The 20,441-nt window shown below is 33.7% G+C and overlaps 4 protein-coding genes across 4 annotated transcripts; 2 read left to right on the top strand and 2 right to left on the bottom strand.

The window, feature by feature from the left end:
• Positions 1–64: 64 nt before the first annotated feature.
• Positions 65–4,165, top strand: snrpD3 (LSM domain-containing protein; the record flags this gene model as incomplete). The annotated part of the gene is made up of 7 exons (XM_020581404.1): positions 65–126; positions 977–1,034; positions 1,586–1,628; positions 1,766–2,338; positions 3,113–3,186; positions 3,499–3,690; positions 4,112–4,165. The coding sequence occupies 7 exons, from the start codon at positions 65–67 to the stop codon at positions 4,163–4,165; spliced, it is 1,056 nt and encodes a 351-aa protein (XP_020428191.1).
• Positions 4,166–6,746: 2,581 nt separating this feature from the next.
• Positions 6,747–10,038, top strand: PPL_10635 (histidine kinase; the record flags this gene model as incomplete). Its single annotated transcript, XM_020581403.1, has 4 exons — positions 6,747–7,056; positions 7,135–8,472; positions 9,071–9,698; positions 10,020–10,038. 4 exons carry the CDS (start codon positions 6,747–6,749, stop codon positions 10,036–10,038), a joined length of 2,295 nt encoding a protein of 764 aa, XP_020428190.1.
• Positions 10,039–10,160: 122 nt separating this feature from the next.
• On the bottom strand, positions 10,161–11,393 carry PPL_10634 (putative transmembrane protein; the record flags this gene model as incomplete). Its single annotated transcript, XM_020581402.1, has 2 exons — positions 10,161–11,239; positions 11,306–11,393. 2 exons carry the CDS (start codon positions 11,391–11,393, stop codon positions 10,161–10,163), a joined length of 1,167 nt encoding a protein of 388 aa, XP_020428189.1.
• Positions 11,394–13,030: 1,637 nt separating this feature from the next.
• PPL_10633 (beta strand repeat-containing protein) lies at positions 13,031–19,700 on the bottom strand (the record flags this gene model as incomplete). The annotated part of the gene is made up of 4 exons (XM_020581401.1): positions 13,031–18,393; positions 18,473–18,745; positions 18,826–19,418; positions 19,507–19,700. 4 exons carry the CDS (start codon positions 19,698–19,700, stop codon positions 13,031–13,033), a joined length of 6,423 nt encoding a protein of 2,140 aa, XP_020428188.1.
• Between the last annotated feature and the right edge of the window lie 741 nt (positions 19,701–20,441).

Here is a 20,441-nt window from a genome sequence, read left to right as displayed (position 1 = left end):
AAAGAAAAAAAAATTTGAGCTACGGTTTATACATGTACAAAAAAAAATAGAAAAAAATAAAATTATGCAAATATGTCAAAAATATTTATGGATAAGATTTGAATTAATTATGATTGTTAATGTCGTGTAAAGTATTAAAGTTGTTGGTTCTGGACAATCGAAAGCCCAAAAAGTTGAAGGATCAAGACTTTAAAAAAAAGAAAACAAAAAATATTCAAAATTTGGTCAACTTGATAGATTTTAATTAACAATGTTGGCTAAAGTAATAATAAATTCTACCATTTTCATATCTTGAACAAAACAACAGAAATATCTGAACCATATAAATTCACTCACATGTCAACACATTTGATATTAATTAAATGAATCAAAACCATTTTATTTTCAGTTCTTCAAACTTAACACACCCAACAACATCAAACATTTAACTAAAAGAGACTGAGTGGGTTGGGCTCAATCCATATTACACTACAATCTTTAAATCAATTAAAGTTGTTTTTTATTTTTTGATATTTTTTTCTTTGCAAAAAAAAAAAACCACAATCACCACACTCGGTCGATCTTTTTTCTTAGGTAGTGGATCGAATTAAAAAAAAATGGACAAACAAAACCATCAAAAACCCTGTCCTAACACCTCGTTATCATATTTTTTTTTTGAAAATTGATCACCCACAGGTTAGTTTTTCAAACTGTTTGTACCAAATTTCAATCTTGAAAAATCTAGCCTTAATCTCATAGCTTTCTAAACTGTAGAAAAACGATAAATAATAAAGAAGTTGTCAATCAATAAAATAAAGAATGAAACGACGATTTAAACCAATCCTTTTACCTTTTACATTACAAATATAGAGCCTGCGTGGTCATGACTTTGAAAATTCAATCTCCTGATTGGTCATCTTGAATATAATAATGAGATTTTCGCAAATCTCGTTGCAACCTTTCAAACTGTATTGTTTCAAACTCTGCCTACATAAAGCACACCACAATCACCCATTAGTATTAAATTGGATTCACATCAACAGTTAACAACAAAAGTAAGTTTCAATACAACGAAGATGTTGTAATTCAATTAACTTCTTCAACTATCTTTAATCTATTAATAATTCAATGTCAGTGACCAACTCCAAAAGATAATAAAGGTCTGAAAGTGAATAAATAGCATTGTAAAACAATCAATCTTTGAAATCTGGTTATTATTTCGAAATTAAATCGACCCAAAGTTTCAATATCAACAGTGATTTCAAAATAAGATTAACCAAGCGGTCTATCTTCTCGGATCTAGTCTGAAACTCTATTCAATCGTTGATCAATTCACAATGAGCCGAATCGATACTAGATTCGATCGAAAATGATCTATATAATATATCATACATGTATTAATTTATATGGTTTATAAATATAATTATTTTAATGTTCCTAATATATAGAATATTTCTGAGCAATAAACCAAGAAATTTCTTTTGTTAAAAAAACAATAGAAAATGAAAAACAAAATTTTATTTTTTTAATTTTATAACAAATTTATTATTAATTCTTTATTTGTTTGAAATGGAAATCATATTACTTCAAATAATTATTTGATTAGACAAATATACTTCAAACTTTGATTATAATAACTAAAAAAGATAGTTTGCCTATTTTGTGTGTAAAAATTTCAACAAAAGAGAAACGAATTTTTTTTTTTTGCAAAATTATTGTGAAGTTGAGGTATCTTTTTTTTTGCACACTGAGTTGTATCTTTTATCTTTGTATATATATTTATAAGTAATCTTTGAGAAATCAGGCTGTAAAAGAGTATCCGATTTAAAAATGAGTATTGGTATCCCAGTAAAGATATTGCACGAAGCAGATTCACATGTTATCACTTTGGAACTGAGGAACGGTGATCTGTATCGTGGTACATTGATCGAGAGCGAGGACAACATGAACTGTCGTATGGAGAATATTACCATGACAGCCAAGAACGGAAAACAAACTCAAATCGAACAAATCTACATAAGAGGAAGTAAAATCAGATTTTTCATTCTGCCAGACATGCTTAAGAATGCACCGATGTTCAAGCGTATAGATGGTAGAACTGTACTGCGTGGAAAGAGTCTTGGTATAGGAAGATCTGTCGGTCGTGCTAGAGGTGGTCCTCCAAGAGGTAAGAATCATCATCATCACCAACATTATCAACATTATCAACAACAACAACAACAATCAACAGTCAGTTCAAGAACAAATTATGTTAACTATAACAATTCAAATCCTTTTTATAAAACAGGTGGTGGAAGAGGTCGTGGTGGTTTCAATTCTGACAGAGGTGGTTTCAACTCTGATAGAGGTGGATTCCAAGGTAATCAATTCCAACAAAGAAGACATAATAACAATCAATAAAGTAATAGCTAGAATCAATCAATCAATCAACACCCACAAAACAACGACAACATCAACAACAAAAACAACTCAACCGATAATGACAACTATAACATCAACAAAGATTAAAATATCAAATAGATAAGCTCGAACTATTTGATTTATAGTATGTATAGTATAAACTTATAATATACGATCGAACTAATATGTATTAGTGTCAGTCATAGCAACAACAACAACAATTAAACATTGTATTGTCAATAGTTTAACAAATTATATATATTACCAACGGCAACAAATAAATTAATATATTGTAGATATAAACATTTATATAAATATTTAAAGAAATTGCTTATTATCACTAGTGTAGAGTATAAATTTATTTTTATAAACCAAAACAACTTTAGAGTATAAAAGAAAGAGTTAGATATATTTAGATTGTTTATGTGAACACTTTCATTTCAATTCACTATACAGATTGTCTTTTAGATTGTTTAATGACCTTTGGTCGATGATAGATTGCAGTTTAATTGTTGCTTGCACATATATATATTATAATATTTATTAAAGAAGAGTAATCAGATGATAGGACAAAGCTTACAGGTCATATAAATATATAGTATTTAAGAAATTATTCATTACCCATTATAATATTTATATAATTAGTTAAGTTCTGAATACTAAAAGAATAACTATAGCTATTCACTAGTAGCAGTTACAGTAACATTGACAATAATAGTAATAATAAAAGTAGTTCTTCAACATCAAGCGACAGTAACTATAGCAAGTATTACACGACTACACCAACAAGTCACTTTAGCTTTTATAGTTAGTTTGGTGTTAAGTTAGTATAATTTAGTTCATGTTTAATTACTACTTTTGTGTAGTTGATACTTTCATAGATCAGTAGTATGTCAGTTAGTTAAAACAATTATAATTATGCACATAAACGACTTGTTTTTAAAGGTTTAGTACAGTAAACACTACTACTATATGTATAGCATTTATATTAAATAAACACATTCACTTCGTACACAAACAAATAGAGATAAAAGAAAAGATAATAATGGTAATAATGGGGTATATAATTTTCTTGAAAAACAAAAAAGAATATCACACATATATTATTAGATAAAAAAGGAATTATTTCTTATTTTTCAATGCTTCTCTTCTGACGACTTAATCATTGTATTGAATTCATTCACTGTCAATGTAGACATATTAGTAATGATTGTGATGATATTGACAACGATTGTCATCACCACAAGTGATATTAGACAACAACCTTGCAACACCACCAACCCCAAAATACCCTTTGACGATACTGATGATGTTAGATTAAATCAACATACCAATTTTATTAATAATTATTGCTGATTAGTTTTAATATTTTATTTATTTTATTTAAAAAAACACAACACAACAAACACTGATAAAACAAAAAAAAAGACATATATTTTTATAAGTTCATTCATTTGTGAACAGACATTTAGTTAAATGTGTGTGTCTATGTGTGTGTGTTGTATTAAATATGTGGTTTTTGTCCAAATATTAAATAGATCAAAAGTGGTAACACTGTGGTTATAATCATTTAAAATCACAATAGTGTAGTGTCGTTTAGTGCAATAGTTACCACATATGGTTAGTTTAATATTAATTGATAATCACATAAATAAATTAACTGACAACAACAGGTTTATTTATTTATTTTTAAAATTGATATGAAGTAGAATTAGCATTATAATCAAGATAGAGTTGTAGAAATAGTAGTAGTAGTAGTAGAATGTGTAGAGTAGCCGACAAATGAAACAATGGTTGTGGGGGTGTTAGTCAGTGTCAAAGTTATCTGTGTGTTTGTGTGAGCGTGAGTATCTGTCTATATATTATTTGCAACTCTAACCAGGAATCGAAGGAACTTTCCTTTTTTATAAAACATAATTAATAATTATTACTATATCATCAATAAATGTTAATAATTTTTGTAGAGAGACACTCATTGTTGTTGTTGTTGTTGTTGTTTTAATATTTATTGTTACGCCTTTTTATTTTATAAATTATATAGTTGTTGTGGACGAAATCAACAACCCACAAAGATAGATTTTATTTTTTAAATTATGTGTGTTTGTGTGTATGTGTGATAAAAACCATTGAGTGATAAGGAAATCCCAATTGTTTTGTTTTAAAATGTATCAGTCGAGACAGATGTCAACAACTATCACAAATCTTAAACATAGCTGCAGCTAGCTGGCTAGCTCTTTAATTAATGCCAGACCGGTCTTTGTCTTAATATTGTTGTTGTTGTTGTTGTTGTTGTTGTTGTTGTTACAATAGACAGATTAAACAAGCAAACATCATTATATTAGCTAATAGAAATACCATATTTGCAGTAGTTGAGATGATTGTTTAGAATTTGTAAAGTTATTTTTAAATTTAAAAATCACGATTTTGGTATCAAAAAATTAATTTTAATACAACTATTCTCCTTTCCTACTTGTTCTACTCCTCTTCCTCTTCTTCCTATTGTTGTTAAAGCTGTTTTTGTTAAATATAATTAAAATAGAACAAAATAATATTATTCCAAATCCATATCCTTCAATTTCAATCCAATCCATTGAGTTAAAATAGAATTTTTGTACATATATATATAAAAATAAATAATAAATTTGTTCAATATAAACAAAACAGTTTCCAAACAAAGTAATAAATCAAACCAACCAAAATCAGACCAAGCCAAACCAAAATCAAACCATCATCCATCATCTTTTAATTTATTATATTTCATCACACAACCACACCTCTTATAGCAATTTGAAATTAATATTATTGAGAATAAATATTAAAAGTTTTAATTTTAATTTGAGAGCAACGATCCCTTTTCAGTGTGTTTTGTGTTTGTTTGTTGTTTGTCTACTGTGGTGTGTGAGTTGACATGGTCGTCGCCGTCGTCTATAATAATTCACAATTTATAACTTTAGTTTTATACTGTTTTGGCAAGCTAACTATCTACCCATCTATCTATCTATCTGCCTATTTACTAAACTAATTTATTCAAACTATACCATTACTTAATTCCCACGCTCAACACACCAAACACCGACCAAACACACTTACCATCATCTGCAGAGCTACAACAGATCAAAGTTTTGGATGTTGACCGCAACATCATACCAAAAGTCACTCTGAAAAAATTCGGGAATTGGTATGTGCTACTTTGTTTCTCTTTTAAAACAACAACAACAACAAATTAAATTAAATCGTGTAATTACTTTAGAAATCAACAACAACAACAACAACAGTTTTTAAAAGTAGTTATTTATTAATTTTATACAACTCCATTAATCCACTAGTTCGTCTTTTTCACTAACAAATTAATATAACAACAATCCATTCAAATCATTTATTCATTTCATTCACATTTTGTTTGTTAAATAAAACAAACATATAAATCCACTTTTTCTTTAATTTCCAAAATTTAGTAGTTTATTTTAAATTTTATCTATCTATTATATAATGAAAATACAAGTTGGAATCCATTATTTCTATATTATAAATTACTAAATATTGGTTTAATTTTAAAAATAACTTGATTTCTTATACTTTTAAATAATCATAGCAATTCCAACAACAAAAAAAATATTATATTTTTTAATTAATTCAGATTACAACTCCTTTTTTTCTCTATCTCTAAATCTAACACTGTTTTTTTTTTCTATTTTCCATCTATTAACAAAAAAAAAAAACTCTTTATAACATTTTCCACCGCCAACTTAAAAATTGTTTGTTTTTTTTTATATCAATTAAAATTACAACCTACTACCATCTTTTATATATTAATTTCCTCTCTCACTCTCTCGCTCTTTTTTAATTTACTAAAAAATATCACTTATTGATACGTCATTGTAAAAAGAAGGAAAATAACCACCAACAACAGCCCACACGATTAAACTTATTTTATCACTACAATTCTATAATACTACATTAACTCCTTCCAATAACATTCAATACTTTAGTTTTACCAGTATTTTAGTTCCACCTTTTTCTTTAAATTTTTTCTATACACCACCACCTCTTCCTCTCATTTAATATATAAAACATTTCCATTTTCGGTCAGAATTACTACTTTTAAAAGAATCATTTCTTTAAATATAATTATATATATTTATATATATTTTAAAATAATTATCAACTATAAATAATAATATATAATAATATATCAATCACAAATTCGAATAATCAATCACAGACTTTTAATAGTTTTTCTTTCTCTATCTCTTTCCTTTTTTTATTAATATTAATATTACTTTGTAATACCTACCTTTATTGTTAATCCAATCAATCACATCTATTTATCTCTATCTTAGTTTTAAAAAAATCCTTTTATTTTTGATATGGATTTGAATCAACCAATTTCCTTGGAGGATCAAGGATTCACAGAGTATAGATTTATTCATGGTGTCAAGTATGAAATTTCACCATCTTATATAACACCAGTCTGTCCAAAGCCACATGTATGTCTCATTTGTACTCGTGAGCTACCTCCTTGTCTAGTTTCGAGATCGGTCTCTTGGGTTTCCATTCTAAGAGTTGTTTTCTACTCACTCAAAAAACTCTATCCAGAAAAAGAATATTTTAATTTGAAAAAAGATGTTTATGGTTATGTTGCTGCACATTGGGATGTAATTTGTACAAAGAAAAAGAGTAAATATTTATAAAATTCATATATATTTAGTTAGTAATTTTATTAATTTTAATTTGTTATTTTTTAATTTCTAAAAGGAACACCTGGTTGGAGAAAACAATTACAAGATGCACTTTCACATTGTAGGAGATTATTTGAGAGTGGTGCAGACCATCATGACTGTTATGGATTCTGGAAATTAAAGGATCATACTGATCCATGGGAAGAGAATTTAGATCATTTCTCTAATCCTTCATCACCAATCTTGCCAAACAATCATCAACAACAACAACAACAACAATCACATATTTCAAGTTATCCTTCTCCTTTGTTGTCAGGCGATAGCGCTCAGTTCTCTGGCTCACCCTCACCAATGTTTTTCAGTAAATCAAACACACCGATCCTTTCTTCACAACTTAATCTGCGCAGTAGCAATGGCTCCAAGTCAACCTCACCAAACTACAACAACTATATCTGTGATCTTTCCAACCTTGGATTGTCATCTCCACATCAAAGACCAAGAAGTAAATCACTCAGTTCCGGATCATCATCATCTTCGCTATCATCTTCGTTCCACTTGGATCATCCACATATAATACCATTCCCACAATCACCTCTCCAAAAACAACATCAACAACATCACAACCATCAACATCATAGCAACAATCATCAGCAATTCCAATTGAACTCTTCTACTGGAAGTGGTGGTGCTTTCCATCCGGTTCCACGCAGCCCATTCTCAATGAATTCCTCACGATACGATAAGACACCAAGACGGTCATCGGCATCGGACGATCTCATCGATGTAATGAGTTTCGGTCCCATTCCAAAAGATGACAACTTCAAGCTGAGTGGCAGTAGCAGTCCATTGAACACCACACCAACCACAAGCAGTCCACCGGCTCAGCTGTCTCCGCCATCCAGCAGCTACAGTCCACCTCAGAAGCTCAATAGCTCACCGCCTTCAAGCAATGCCTACCACAACAAAGCATCGATTTCCAACTTGATAAACCCAATCATGGAGGAAAAAGATGAATGCTCGCCGACACTAAGCAGCAGTAGCAGTAGTATCAGCAGTGGCAGTCTCACCAGCATCAGCAATATCAATAAATCAACAATTGAGATGCCAAGTCTACCAATTGTAACACGTAGTCACAGAAGTAGCAGCAGTCCTATCAATTTTATATCCTATCGAAGCAGTAACAACAATAATAATAATAACAACAACAAGTCAACAACAAGTCCAAATCTATTAGAGTCATCTACCAATAGCAGTGCCAGTAGTATTCTAAACATAACTAACCTTTCTGATTCCTCCAATACTCTTCCACGAATTTCATCGTTCAACTATAAATTCTATCCAAATGAACAATCACCATCACTTTCACCAGACTCCAACGCACATGATGTCTTTTTTAAGAATAATAGAAAAAGAAGTATTGATTCAACTTTATAATATAATTATAATCATTTTTTTTAAAATAAATAAAACAAAACGACATTTAATAATTTTCTTAAAACTACAAGTTTATTTGCATACTTATACTTGAGAGACACACAAAAATCTATTAAAACACAGCTACTAATGAAACTGCTTAATCGATTATTAATGATGAAAGTCTTCTACCTTTCAAAAGATATTAATCGTTAGAATCTATTTTAATACTACCTACAGTTACACAATATAAAAAATAAAATAAAAATAGTAATAAAAACAAATTGTTGTCCTGTCATAATTTTATTAACTGACTAACACAATTCTATGTGATTAAACCCCATTTTTGGATGTTCTCTTAATAAAAAGTTGTCAGAAGTAAGATCTATAAAAAATAAATGTATATTACAAGTTTTGATCATTTATAGAAATAAATAATTCAAATCTTTTATGATTTTAAGTATTTAAAAAATTTAAAAAAATTAAATATAAATTTGTATTTTCATTATTTCTTTTAATTCTAGAATAGTTTTCAAGAATGAAGTATAGCTATTTTATTAAAATATTTGTGTTTTTTGGCATTTTTAATTTTTGTTTAGCCAAAGATTCAGTTTATTTCACCTTTAAACCGAGTCTAGAAGGTGGTTCTAATGATACCTCCAACTGTACAAGATACTTTCTTAGAGAAGTCAACTCTAAGAATAATATCAATATTGAGGTGAATAACTTAATTTTCTCCAATAGAGATAGTCAGAGCCTTGTTTTAAATACAGATCCTAAGAATATAATGCTCTCTGGTTCTTTCACCCCTACTGAGGATGGTCATACCAACTTTCATATTGATCATTCTTATTTGTTATTAGATGTTCCAACTAGAGCACTGACAAACGGAAAATTCTATTTTGTTGATATATTAAAGAATCAGTCTAGTCAATATGTAGCACATACTGTTAATAATGACAGTAACTCTTTTGAATTTATGAAATTGGATATTGGTGATTTCTGGACTATCAATTTGATTGATATGGATTGGGTAGAGAAGCAGATTTTTACCGAATTTCCTTACAAAGCAATAGTATATGGAACTACATTATATAAAGAATTGGAAATCCACTATGCTTTTGTTAATATAAATGGAGCTCCCACTAAATGTCCAGAAATTCCACCCGTCAATTGTTTAAAAGACACAGTGCCTACATATTCTAGAAATGCAGATAGATGTTACAAGTTTGAAGGGTGTGAAAAACCTGAAACATGTTTCTCCGATGATTATCTACGATGTGATAGAGATTTTACATTGATAAGTTTCCCTACCAAGCCGAATGGATGTCCAAAAAATATTTGTGAACCTAATTTTTTAAAACCAACATCTTTCAACAACAAGATAGAAAAAAAATAGAATAGAATAATTATACAAATACAGAGAATAATAATTTTTTTTTTTTTCGATTCGAAAAATACTATATTAACAAAATAAAAGATATATTATTAATTATTGTTGTTTTTTGTTTTTGGGATGGTAGACCACCTTCCAAACTATTATTTTAGAAATACATATATTCAATAAATTTATTTATTTAATGAATTTAAGATTATAGATATTTTGGAATAGGTTACAAATGTTGTTATTTGATTTACAAAGTAATCGGTCTTGTAAATCGGTAGGGTTTTTTGAGTGGGTTATATAATTTAGAATAATAAAGCAATGATTGCGACGAGGATGACTGCAATCGATGGGATGACAACAGAGGCAGAGTTGGCTTGACCTCCCAAAACTGGATCCCAGACAACGTTGGATGGACGAACAGCGTCGAATGATTGAACCAAAACGTTGGCATTGATGTTGGCGAAACCGTTGAGACCGATCTTCAAGTCAAAGTTACCGTATTGGTTGTTCAAACCAGAGGTGAGAACATCGACTTCGGTGTGGACAGAGGCAGATTTGGTTCCGTTGATGGTGACAGAGGTGACCCAGTCAAAGGCAGCGGTGATGGCACCACCGTTGGTGCTGACACCGTTTGAACCGGAAGCTCCAACGCTGGCTTGAGCAGAGAGAGTAGCAAAGAAGGAGATCAAAGCGAGACGTGAGTTGGCATTGTCAGATGGACCGGTAGCATCACATGAGAATGGGACGTCGGTGGAATCACAACCGGTGGTTCTCTTGTTGACAGTGGAGTCATAGTAGTTGTTGATTTGAATGTCGATCTTGGTTTGTTCGGCACTCAATTCGAGGTCGTTGATTTCAACGTTGGCACCTGGAATGACGAATCTGAAGGTGACCATGTTGTTTGGTGAGGTGGTGTTGACTTGGAAGATTGGGAAAGTGTAGTTCTTTCCGTTGACAGTGGCGTCGTAGTTCTTTGAGCTTGACTTGATATCCCAGTTGTTGACACCTGGAATGATTGAACCCCATTGGTTGAGACGTGACCAACCCAAAAGTTTATCCTTACCGTATTGGTAACCATTTCCACCGTCGGTCTCTTCGTACTCAACGATCAAAGATGGGAAGTAGGTGGCATATAAGACGTCGGCATCGACCGATCCAGTACCGGTACCGGCATTGGCGGCGATCTTGTTGTAGCTCAAAGCGTAAGCACATTGTTGGAGACCAGTGAAAGCAAAAGAGTTGAAGTCGGCTTGGACACTGGCAGAGTTATCGTCGACGGAACCAAAGAGAGACAAACCTGAAACAGTGAAACCACTGAGACCTTGGGTTAAACCATAAGCACGAATGGCACCCTTACTAACATCTCCAATAACAACACCACCTAATTGATAGAGATAAACATGTTAGAAAGGGTTGTGTTTGAGACAAACAAAAGTAAAGTGCATACCGAAATCTTCAACAGCTGCCAAATTGGTAGCATTCGAAACAGCTAAAACAGATAAAACTAAAGTTACTAATAATAATACTACTCTCATTCTTTAATAGGAAAATGATAAAAAGATATATAAATAATTGATTGATTGACTGAATTGGACTGATCAAGTTTGGACTATTTATAATTGTGTTTCAATCAATTGGTATTAAAAAAAAATTAAAAAACAAATTTTAATTACCTTAGTAAGTTTCTTCTCCTTCTTAAAAGTTTAGAAAATATAGTACCGCAGTGGATGATGACACCCCACCTAAACCATCAGATCACTCAAAAAAACTCTTGAAACCTTTGAGTGTGCTAAATTACATCGTTTGTTTAAAAATGATCATTTTCAATTAAAAAAAAAAAAAAAAAACTTTGGATTAATGTGTGAGTATAGTATATCCCATTTCCATTAATCAAAGGTAATAACTGGTGCTTTGTCTTAAATTGTTTAAAGGGGTGTTTTTTTTTGGGGTATTTTTCTTTTTTTTGATTTTTTTTTTTTTTAACTGATGAGCCACCACACCTCAGTCAAAGATGTAAGGCAAAAAATCACAAAAAAAAAACAATCATACTTTTTTTTCCTTTATAATAAAGAAATCATTTAATTTTTACTGACTTTTAATTTTAATTAAAATAATATCAACATCAAAATCCAAATTAATCAATTTTTTCAACAACATTAACATACCCGATCGGCTTTATTCGAATACTTAAGTTTACAAAGTGATCTTCATATAAACTTACTTACCCAAAAACATGATTCAGAGTTGAACAAAACAGTAACTTTCACCTTTCTAAAGCATTTAATGTTTTTGATTTATTGAATATGCATCACATGAATAGATAAAGAAATCGAAAGTCATATTGTCATGATGATAGAAGAACTATTATACAAAAATCATTAATAAATCAAATAACTTTTCAACTTTTACAGTTATTTTGTATTAATTCGGAACCTAGAGCATGATATTAATCAGTGTCGGGAAAAAAAAAGAGTGAAGCTAAAAAAAAAAAAAAACAAAACACCTTAGTGCAGAGGTGAAACTCTAGAGTTTGGCTTTAAGATGGTGGTTGAATTTGGATTCCAAGGGTTCATACTATTATTGGGTATTTTAGTGTGTTTAGTTCAATTAATTGTTATGTAACCCCGCATACCTTTTCATGTGACAATAGTATTAGCAATTTTTGGTGATGTTTGAGAATCGATAGGATCACGACATTACATAGTCTTTTTCAATCATATTAGCTATAAATGTCAAACTATTCAAAAAAAAAAAGTTTACTTTTTGATAACACTTGTTTTATTGTAAAAGAAATCAAAGCCCACCCCAAAAACACTTTTTGCATAATTTCATATTATTTGAATAGAAGTGTGCACATTATTACTCTATTTTTTAGAACAATTGTTCTTCTTTGTACAAAGGTAATATATTAAAAGTAGGGTAATTGTATTTGGATTGTGAATTCGTGAATATAATAATAAGAATTGAATGTTCAATAAAAATAAAAACCTAAGATTTATGACAAAATAGTCTTCTTAGGAACTTTTTATTGATGACTACTTTTAATATATTATTATTATATGATAATTAGATGTGATCAAATGATTAATATTTTTTTTTAGAAATTTAATTTTTAAAAGAATTATTTTAATAATTTAGTTTGTTTATTTAAAAATTAATTTGAATTTTTGTTTTAAAAGAATATTGATAAGATTACCAACAATGAAAGAATAACACTGAATGTTGATGGTGTTAGTTTGAATGCTGATGAGAGTCCTGTTGTTGATGTAGTTGGGTCTTCTCCAGTGGTTGGGGTGTTACCGGTAGTTGGGTTGGTACCGGTAGTTGAGTCACCAGTAGTGGGGTTGGTACCAGTTGTCGAAGTGGTTGGGTTGGTACCGGTTGTCGAAGTAGTTGGGTTGGTACCGGTTGTTGAGGTAGTTGGATTGCTACCAGTTGTTGAGGTTGTTGGGTTGTTACCGGTGGTTGAAGTAGTTGGATTGTTAGTTGTTGGGGTGTTAGTTGTTGGTGTGTTACCAGTTGTTGTTGGTGTTGGACAGTTGGGGAAAACAAGATTTGGTTTATTGTAGGCGACAAAGGTTGGATCGACTGTTACACCTGAGGCGAAAGCTGGGACTTGAATAGCATAGTATAGGATGTTGGTGTTTGGAGATGCTGGGAATCCTGAGCTGGGCAATGAAACAGCAGATACGTAACCAACACCACCGTCAATGTATGCACGATTTGAGACTGAAATATACATGATTCCAGCTTCAGTGTCAAGCAAGAATGATTGTGACATCTTGGTTGTAGCTGGGTCGGAAGAAGTGATTGTAGATGGAGAGGTTGTGCAGTTGTATGCGACTGATTCTGGGGCACTTGCTCTGTAGACAACCTGGAGTGAATTGGATTGGTCAGCAAATTGCCAACCGGTGACTTGTACGGAGTGTTTAATTGCACCGTTTGGAATTGCCATTAGTTCACCAGCAAAGTTATAGGAAGTAGTATCGGCTATGAATACTGTAATTGTTACGGTGACAGTGACACTACCTTCAGAGGTTTGGAATTGATCGTTTCCAATTGAAGTGAATGAGTTATCCATGAGATTGATTGAGTTGATTACGCTACCGGTTTGAGTGTTGACTTCACGGACGTAGGAAAGTCCAGAAATGAAGTATTGATTTTGTAAGAATTGTTGGTAGATTTGAATTGGATTCCATGGGGAGGCGGGATGGACAATATCGGCAACTGCAATATCACAGAATTGACCGGAATAACCAACTACACAAGCACAATAACCGTTGGTACATGTTCCGTTGACACATTGATTTGAGCAATCCAATTGGCTGTAGAGGAAAACGTTGGCAGATCCTTCAATTCCAGCGTTGGAAACGACTACTTCAAGACCAATAACGGAGGAACCTACAACATCTGCTGAGAACTCACAGGTGATGTGGCTAGAATCGACAACATCAACGGTTGTACATTCGGTACCTCCAATTCTTACGCTGTTGATTGGTTCAACAAAGGCAATACCAGAGATTGTGACAGTTCCAGCAGTACCAAAGGTGAGACCGGTTGCCGAGAGAACAGTGGGTGGCAAAGAGCTGTAACCTGACATGATATTGTATTGATTATCGATTGTTACTTGAATATCTTTGTGGTTGAAAGCATGGGATCCAAGAGTACAGACAATGTTAGTGTCAGCAATGTTCTTTACATAGGCACAGTTTTGTGTTCCAACGATTACACTGATTTCAGTGGCATCGCCATTTTGGGTGTCAATGTTAAAGTATAGACCAGAGACAGTGATATCACCACCGAGGGCATTGACACTGGTGAATTCAGTGATGTATGGAGTGACGACGAATGCAGAGGAACCAGTTTGTCCACCAACAATAACGTTGAATGTACCTGATTTGTATGATGCTGGAAGGAGAGCAATAACAGTATCATGGGTAACACTGTCAAGAGTTACACCCGATGGTAACTCGATGGCACCGGTATTATTACCAAAGTTGTCACCGGTAATTGTGATTTGTGATACATTTTGAGAGATTGCAGTAATGGTTGGAGCAATGTAGTTGAAAGTGCTGATGGTTGAGGATTGTCCATTGACATAGAATACAACAACGTGGTTGGATCCTACACCGTATGGAGCAGTGATAGTCTTCTCGTTGGTAGATTGATCGGCGACGACGTCACATGGTTGTCCATCGATGGTAACGGTAACATTGGTGGAGCTACCATCGGCATTGTAGCTATTGAGATAGGTACCGGTAACGACGACATCAGAACCGCTGGTCTTTGATGCAGTAATTGAAGTGATAATTGGGTAGAGTGAAACAAAGTAAGTATTGGAAGCTCTATTCTTCAAGGTTACACCGACATAATCTCCGAGGGTACCATCTGGAACGGTGAAAATAACAGAGTTACCAGAGGTAGTGACAGTGCTGAATTGAAGAGTGCTACCCCAGTTAACGATTGGTGAGTTTTGAAGGTTGAATAAGTTCTCACCTGTGATGTTGACTTGATTGCTTGGTGAAACGGTGATCGAGTGAATAAGTGGAGCACCATAGCTGAAAGCAATTATGGAGGAAAGACCATCGATTGTGACTTGGAGTTGAAGATTCTCGGCAGATCCACCTGGTAAGGTACAAGTGATTCTGTTGAGGGTTGTGTCATCCAATTTGGCTACACCGGTGCATTCGATATCTGGGAGAAGAGTAACGCTGATGGTGGTTGGAGTTCCATCGTCGGTTTCAACATTGAGGAAGTGACCTTTGATTGTGATTAAACCACCACTGGAACCAACAGAAGTAACGGATTCCAAGACTGGTGAGAGCTTATAGTCAAAGAGACTCGAGGTTTGTCCACCTGCAGTAACTTGTAATTTACCGTTCTTGGTGAACTCTGGAATAACAATTTCCATTGACTCTGGACTGGAATACAAGTTGATTGGAGCAGCTGGTTGAGATTGACCGAAGGCAACTGATACCTGAGAGGTATCCAAACCAAAGTTTGTACCGTTGATGACAGTGTGAGTGTTGTATTGGTTGAACAAGGTGACGGTTGGTGCTTGATAAGCGAATGGGAGACTGTTGGAGGTTAAAGATCCAATGGTGACAACCATGGAATGACCAGTACCATAACCAGCTGGAACAGTGCAAGTAAGTGAGCTCGAGGTTCCTGTGGGGTTGGTGCATGTGGTTGTACCATCAATAGTAACGGCTAAATCATTGGTTGATCCATCGTAGTTCTTTGTGGAGAGGTATGAACCACTGATTTGAACTTGTCCACCAAGAGCTTTTGGTTGTGAGACAGAGTTCAAAGATGGTGTCAAAGTGAATGGGTATGGGTTGGAAGCTTGTCCGGCAACAGTTAAAACGATTGGTGAATTCAAAGCGTTGGTTGGAATGTTGAATGAGGCTGTGGTGGCATCGGATGAAATAGAGGCCAATGGGATGGAGGCACCAGAGAATGAGACTTGGACATTATTATTGGTAGTACCGAAATCAGTACCAGTAATAATGATTTGTCCATTGTTTAAGCTGGCAGAGTTAATTAATGGTGCTTTGAAAGCAAATACACTGTTGGCAGAGACACCATCGACTGTGACTTTAACTGGAAGATTATATCCAGTACCGGCTGAGAGTGTACAAGTAATTTCAGTATTGTCAATGGTAACGCTTGGATTAGCGCAAGTTTGACCGTTGGCCAAGACAGCAATGGTGACTGGGTTATTACCTCCATTCAAACTGTTAAAGTAGGTACCAGTGATAACCAAGTTACCACCGACTGTGTTAACGAGTGAGGTAGAGGTGATGGTTGGAGTAGCCTTGAAATCGATAGTGTTTGATGGCAAACCGTCGATGGTTACTTTGAGTACGTCGTTACGAATGTTCGATGGAAGAGTGGTGGTGATGGTGGTTGTAGAGGTAACAGTGACACCAGTTGTGATGGTGTAAGTACCAATCGATACAGTGGCACTAGCGGTACCCAATCCAAAGTTGGTACCAGTGATAACGATATTGTATCCCGTTTGGACATACGATGAGACAGATGGCGAGTTAGCAACGATTTGGATTGGAGTAGATGTCTTACCGTCGATGGTTACAGTGAGGCTGTGAGTACCGGTCATGGCTGGTGCATTACAACTCAAACCATTTCCAGAGGTGGTAGATAGTGGGGAGGTACATGGAGTGACACCATCGATGAGAATCGAAGATTCACAGACGGTATTGTTGAGACGAGTGAGTTGGAGGAAGTTACCACCAATATTGATAGTGCTGACAGCGTTTGGAGAGAGTTTGGAAACAGATGACAACGATGGTTGGAAAGTTAAGTAGTATGGTGCAGACATGATACTGGCAACTGTAAAAGTGATTGGTTGATTCTTGGTATTGGATGGCACGGTACCACTGTATGTTTGTGGATCGGAAACGGTGGTGAGAGATGTGCTGGTCATTGATAGTGAAGAAGTAACACCTGCTGTTGTCAAACCGAAACCAATACCATTGAGCGACAATGTGGTTCCAGATTGAGAGGCACTTTGAATGATAGGTGGCGAGAAAGCGTATCCAAAGGTGACAATTTGTCCGTTGACAGTCAAGGTAAAGACACCTGAACCAGTTGCTCCTCCCAATGTACATTTCAATTGGGTGTGGGCGGTAACCATTGTGAATGATTGACAAGTCAAAGTGGTTGATCCAGAGACCCATTTACCAGAGATACCATTTACATTTGGACCGTATTGGGTACCAGTGATAATAATAGTTCCACCAAAGCTGGTAAGAGCCGGGGTGATAGAAGAGATAGTTGGTGCCTTGTATGAGATTAAGGCGTTTTTAAGTTGAGTGTTTTCAATGTAAACAGTGAGAGGGAGGTTAGCACCGGTTCCAGCTGGAATATTGAGACCGAGAGTAGTGTTTCCAATTTGATAGATATTGGCGATTCCTGGATAGTTGACGGCTTGGAGATCGAACGATCTTGTGGAGTATTTGAAACCACATCCATTAAGAGTTGCGAAGTTTATGAGTCCACCTGCAGTGTCCACAGAGTAGGTGATTGCAGCAGCGGCAGCTGGATAGTTACCACACTGGAAGAACATACCAGCCTTATAGGATTGTCCTTGACCAGTGAGCTGTCCATAATAGATAACTCTGGCATATGTAGCGAAATACATACCACCAGTAAGGTAATTTGGGTTTGGACAATACATAGTAGTATTAGTACAAACTCCAGTTCCAATTGAGCTAATCAATGTAGATCCATCATTGGGACCACCGTTGGCGGTAACTTTAAAAGTGCTACCAGGTGCATATCCAGCAATGAAAATTTCGTTATCCAATTTGATGTTGTTGAGAATAGTTTCTGATTGTGGCTCATTTAGGACATATCCCAATGAACAATAGTTGTTATCAATGTAATTTGAATTGAAAACTCTTCTTTGATATCCAAGATAATTGAAGGAGGCGTCAGTCGAGCCTGAGCTTGCACCGTACATAACTTTAGCCTCTTGGAAAATTTGAATAACTCTACCAGTATTATAGTCATCTATATCGGTGGTAGAAATATTTAAATATTAGTATTGATTCAATCATGCCTCTTTTGAAGTTAAGTCCAAACAACTTACAGAAAGGAATTCTATTGGTGGTGTACACAAAGTTATTTGAACCAACTGCAACGGTCATTGGAAGGAGAGTAACAGTATTTTTGTTTGTCGCGGTTCCTAATTTACATGTGATGGAATTGTGTGCTTCAAGAATAGCAACTGAACCACAAACTGCAGCGGTTGAACCATAATTAATAGTGATAACTGAAGGATCGGTACCAAAATTACCACCATTGAGAGTGATGACAGAGTTGGCAGTGAAAGTCTTGGCATACAAAGTAGTAATGTATGGCACTATAGAAAAAATAAAAATAAAAAAAGAATTAGTAATAAAGTAATTTTTTTTGTTATCAAATTAATAAGTATATACTTACTATCATAGTGAGTGCTTTTAAGGTTGAATTGGGGATGTGCACCAACAGTTCTGTTATCGGTTATTACCAAGTCATATCTGTTGACACCGGCTGGCCATTGGACAACCAAGAGATTTGTACCGTAGGTGATAATTGGGAGGGAAACACCATCTTTGAAAACCTGTACGTTGTTAATACTCCAAGCTACACCGGCTTCACTGGTAACGAAATTGGAAATGGTGACTGGACCACCGGCAGATGGTGGTGGTGCCATCAATGGTTCTTTCAAACCACCGTATTCAACCAAATAGTAGCTGTTGGCGACAAAGTCTTCTGTGGCCAGAGCCCATACGGTTCCTGTTTTGTTCAAAGACAAATACACCTGTGCACTTCCAGCACTTGGATATTCGTTGGCGAATTTACAGAAGGTAAAACAACGTGCGGTTGGATAGGAATAGATTGATGATCCTTTCTCCATTGCGTTACCATTGTATTTTAAGAAACCACTATCGAAAATACCAGAAACATAAATTCTTTTGGAGGCAATTGGAACAATGGTTATCTGACTGGTAATATAGTTGAATTCTTCTTCATTATTAATTGTAGCCAAATATCTATAATTATTTTATAAGAAACATTATTTTTTACATTAATTATTTGTTAATATTTTTTATCAATTCAATTCAATTCATTATTACATACGGTTGTAAAGTTTGGTAGGCTGCTTGAGAATTAATATTTGCAACAGCAGCATCATATGTTGATCCTGCATATGAAATTAATTGGTAGTAATGTCCGTTGCCTGGATAGGGACCGAAAACAGATTGGGCATGAGCCAAGCCAACGCAGACCGAATAAATCAAAACAAATTTAAAAATAAAATTATCAAACTTCATTTTTAAAAATTTGTTTTGTTATTTTTTATACAGATACTATTACAGATATTTGTGATAAATAAAATAAATAAATAATTTAAATTTACAGATAATCTATATAGATAGAAATGATAATAATTATGAAATGATTAATAGAATGAAAACAAAAGTATTTGGGGAAGTATTGGGATTTAAATATCTTACATTGGGCAATTTCCAAGTTTTTAAAGTGTCATTCAAAAAAAATTAACAAAAAAAATTAAAAATTATCTTAATTAAAACAATGAGTTTGGTTGTGTTGATAATGTTTATCATGTCAATATCAATATCAGTAGATCCAATGTGGCTGGCAGGGATTATTTGTTTTCCAAACAATATAAAATCAATCACCATCAACATCAAACGGAGGATATGGATCACCCAATAATAATATAATATTTGCCAATTTACTGCTTAAATATTTGTTTGTTAGTTGCTTGCATGTTGTACCATTTCATGATCTTTGCAATTGCTCGATTCACTATGGTTTGGCTCAACACACAACACACACAGCCCAAACGGAATGTTGGATGGTCTTCCCAAATCATTACAAATACGGTTCTCAGGCCTACCGTATCGTAGATGAAGATTGCTTTGTGGTTATCACCGGCGACGGCTAAGATAAAATTGATTTTTTTTTGTTAATAATAATATTCTGTAACATTTCGCATTGAGGAACAAACTATTTTGATATATTTCAAAAAAAAAAAACATGGCAACAGC

This window comes from Heterostelium album (genome assembly GCF_000004825.1).
Source record: "Heterostelium album PN500 unplaced genomic scaffold PPL_scaffold14, whole genome shotgun sequence".
Classification (NCBI taxonomy): Eukaryota; Evosea; class Eumycetozoa; order Acytosteliales; family Acytosteliaceae; genus Heterostelium; species Heterostelium album.
This window is presented reverse-complemented; position numbering and strand designations above follow the sequence as displayed.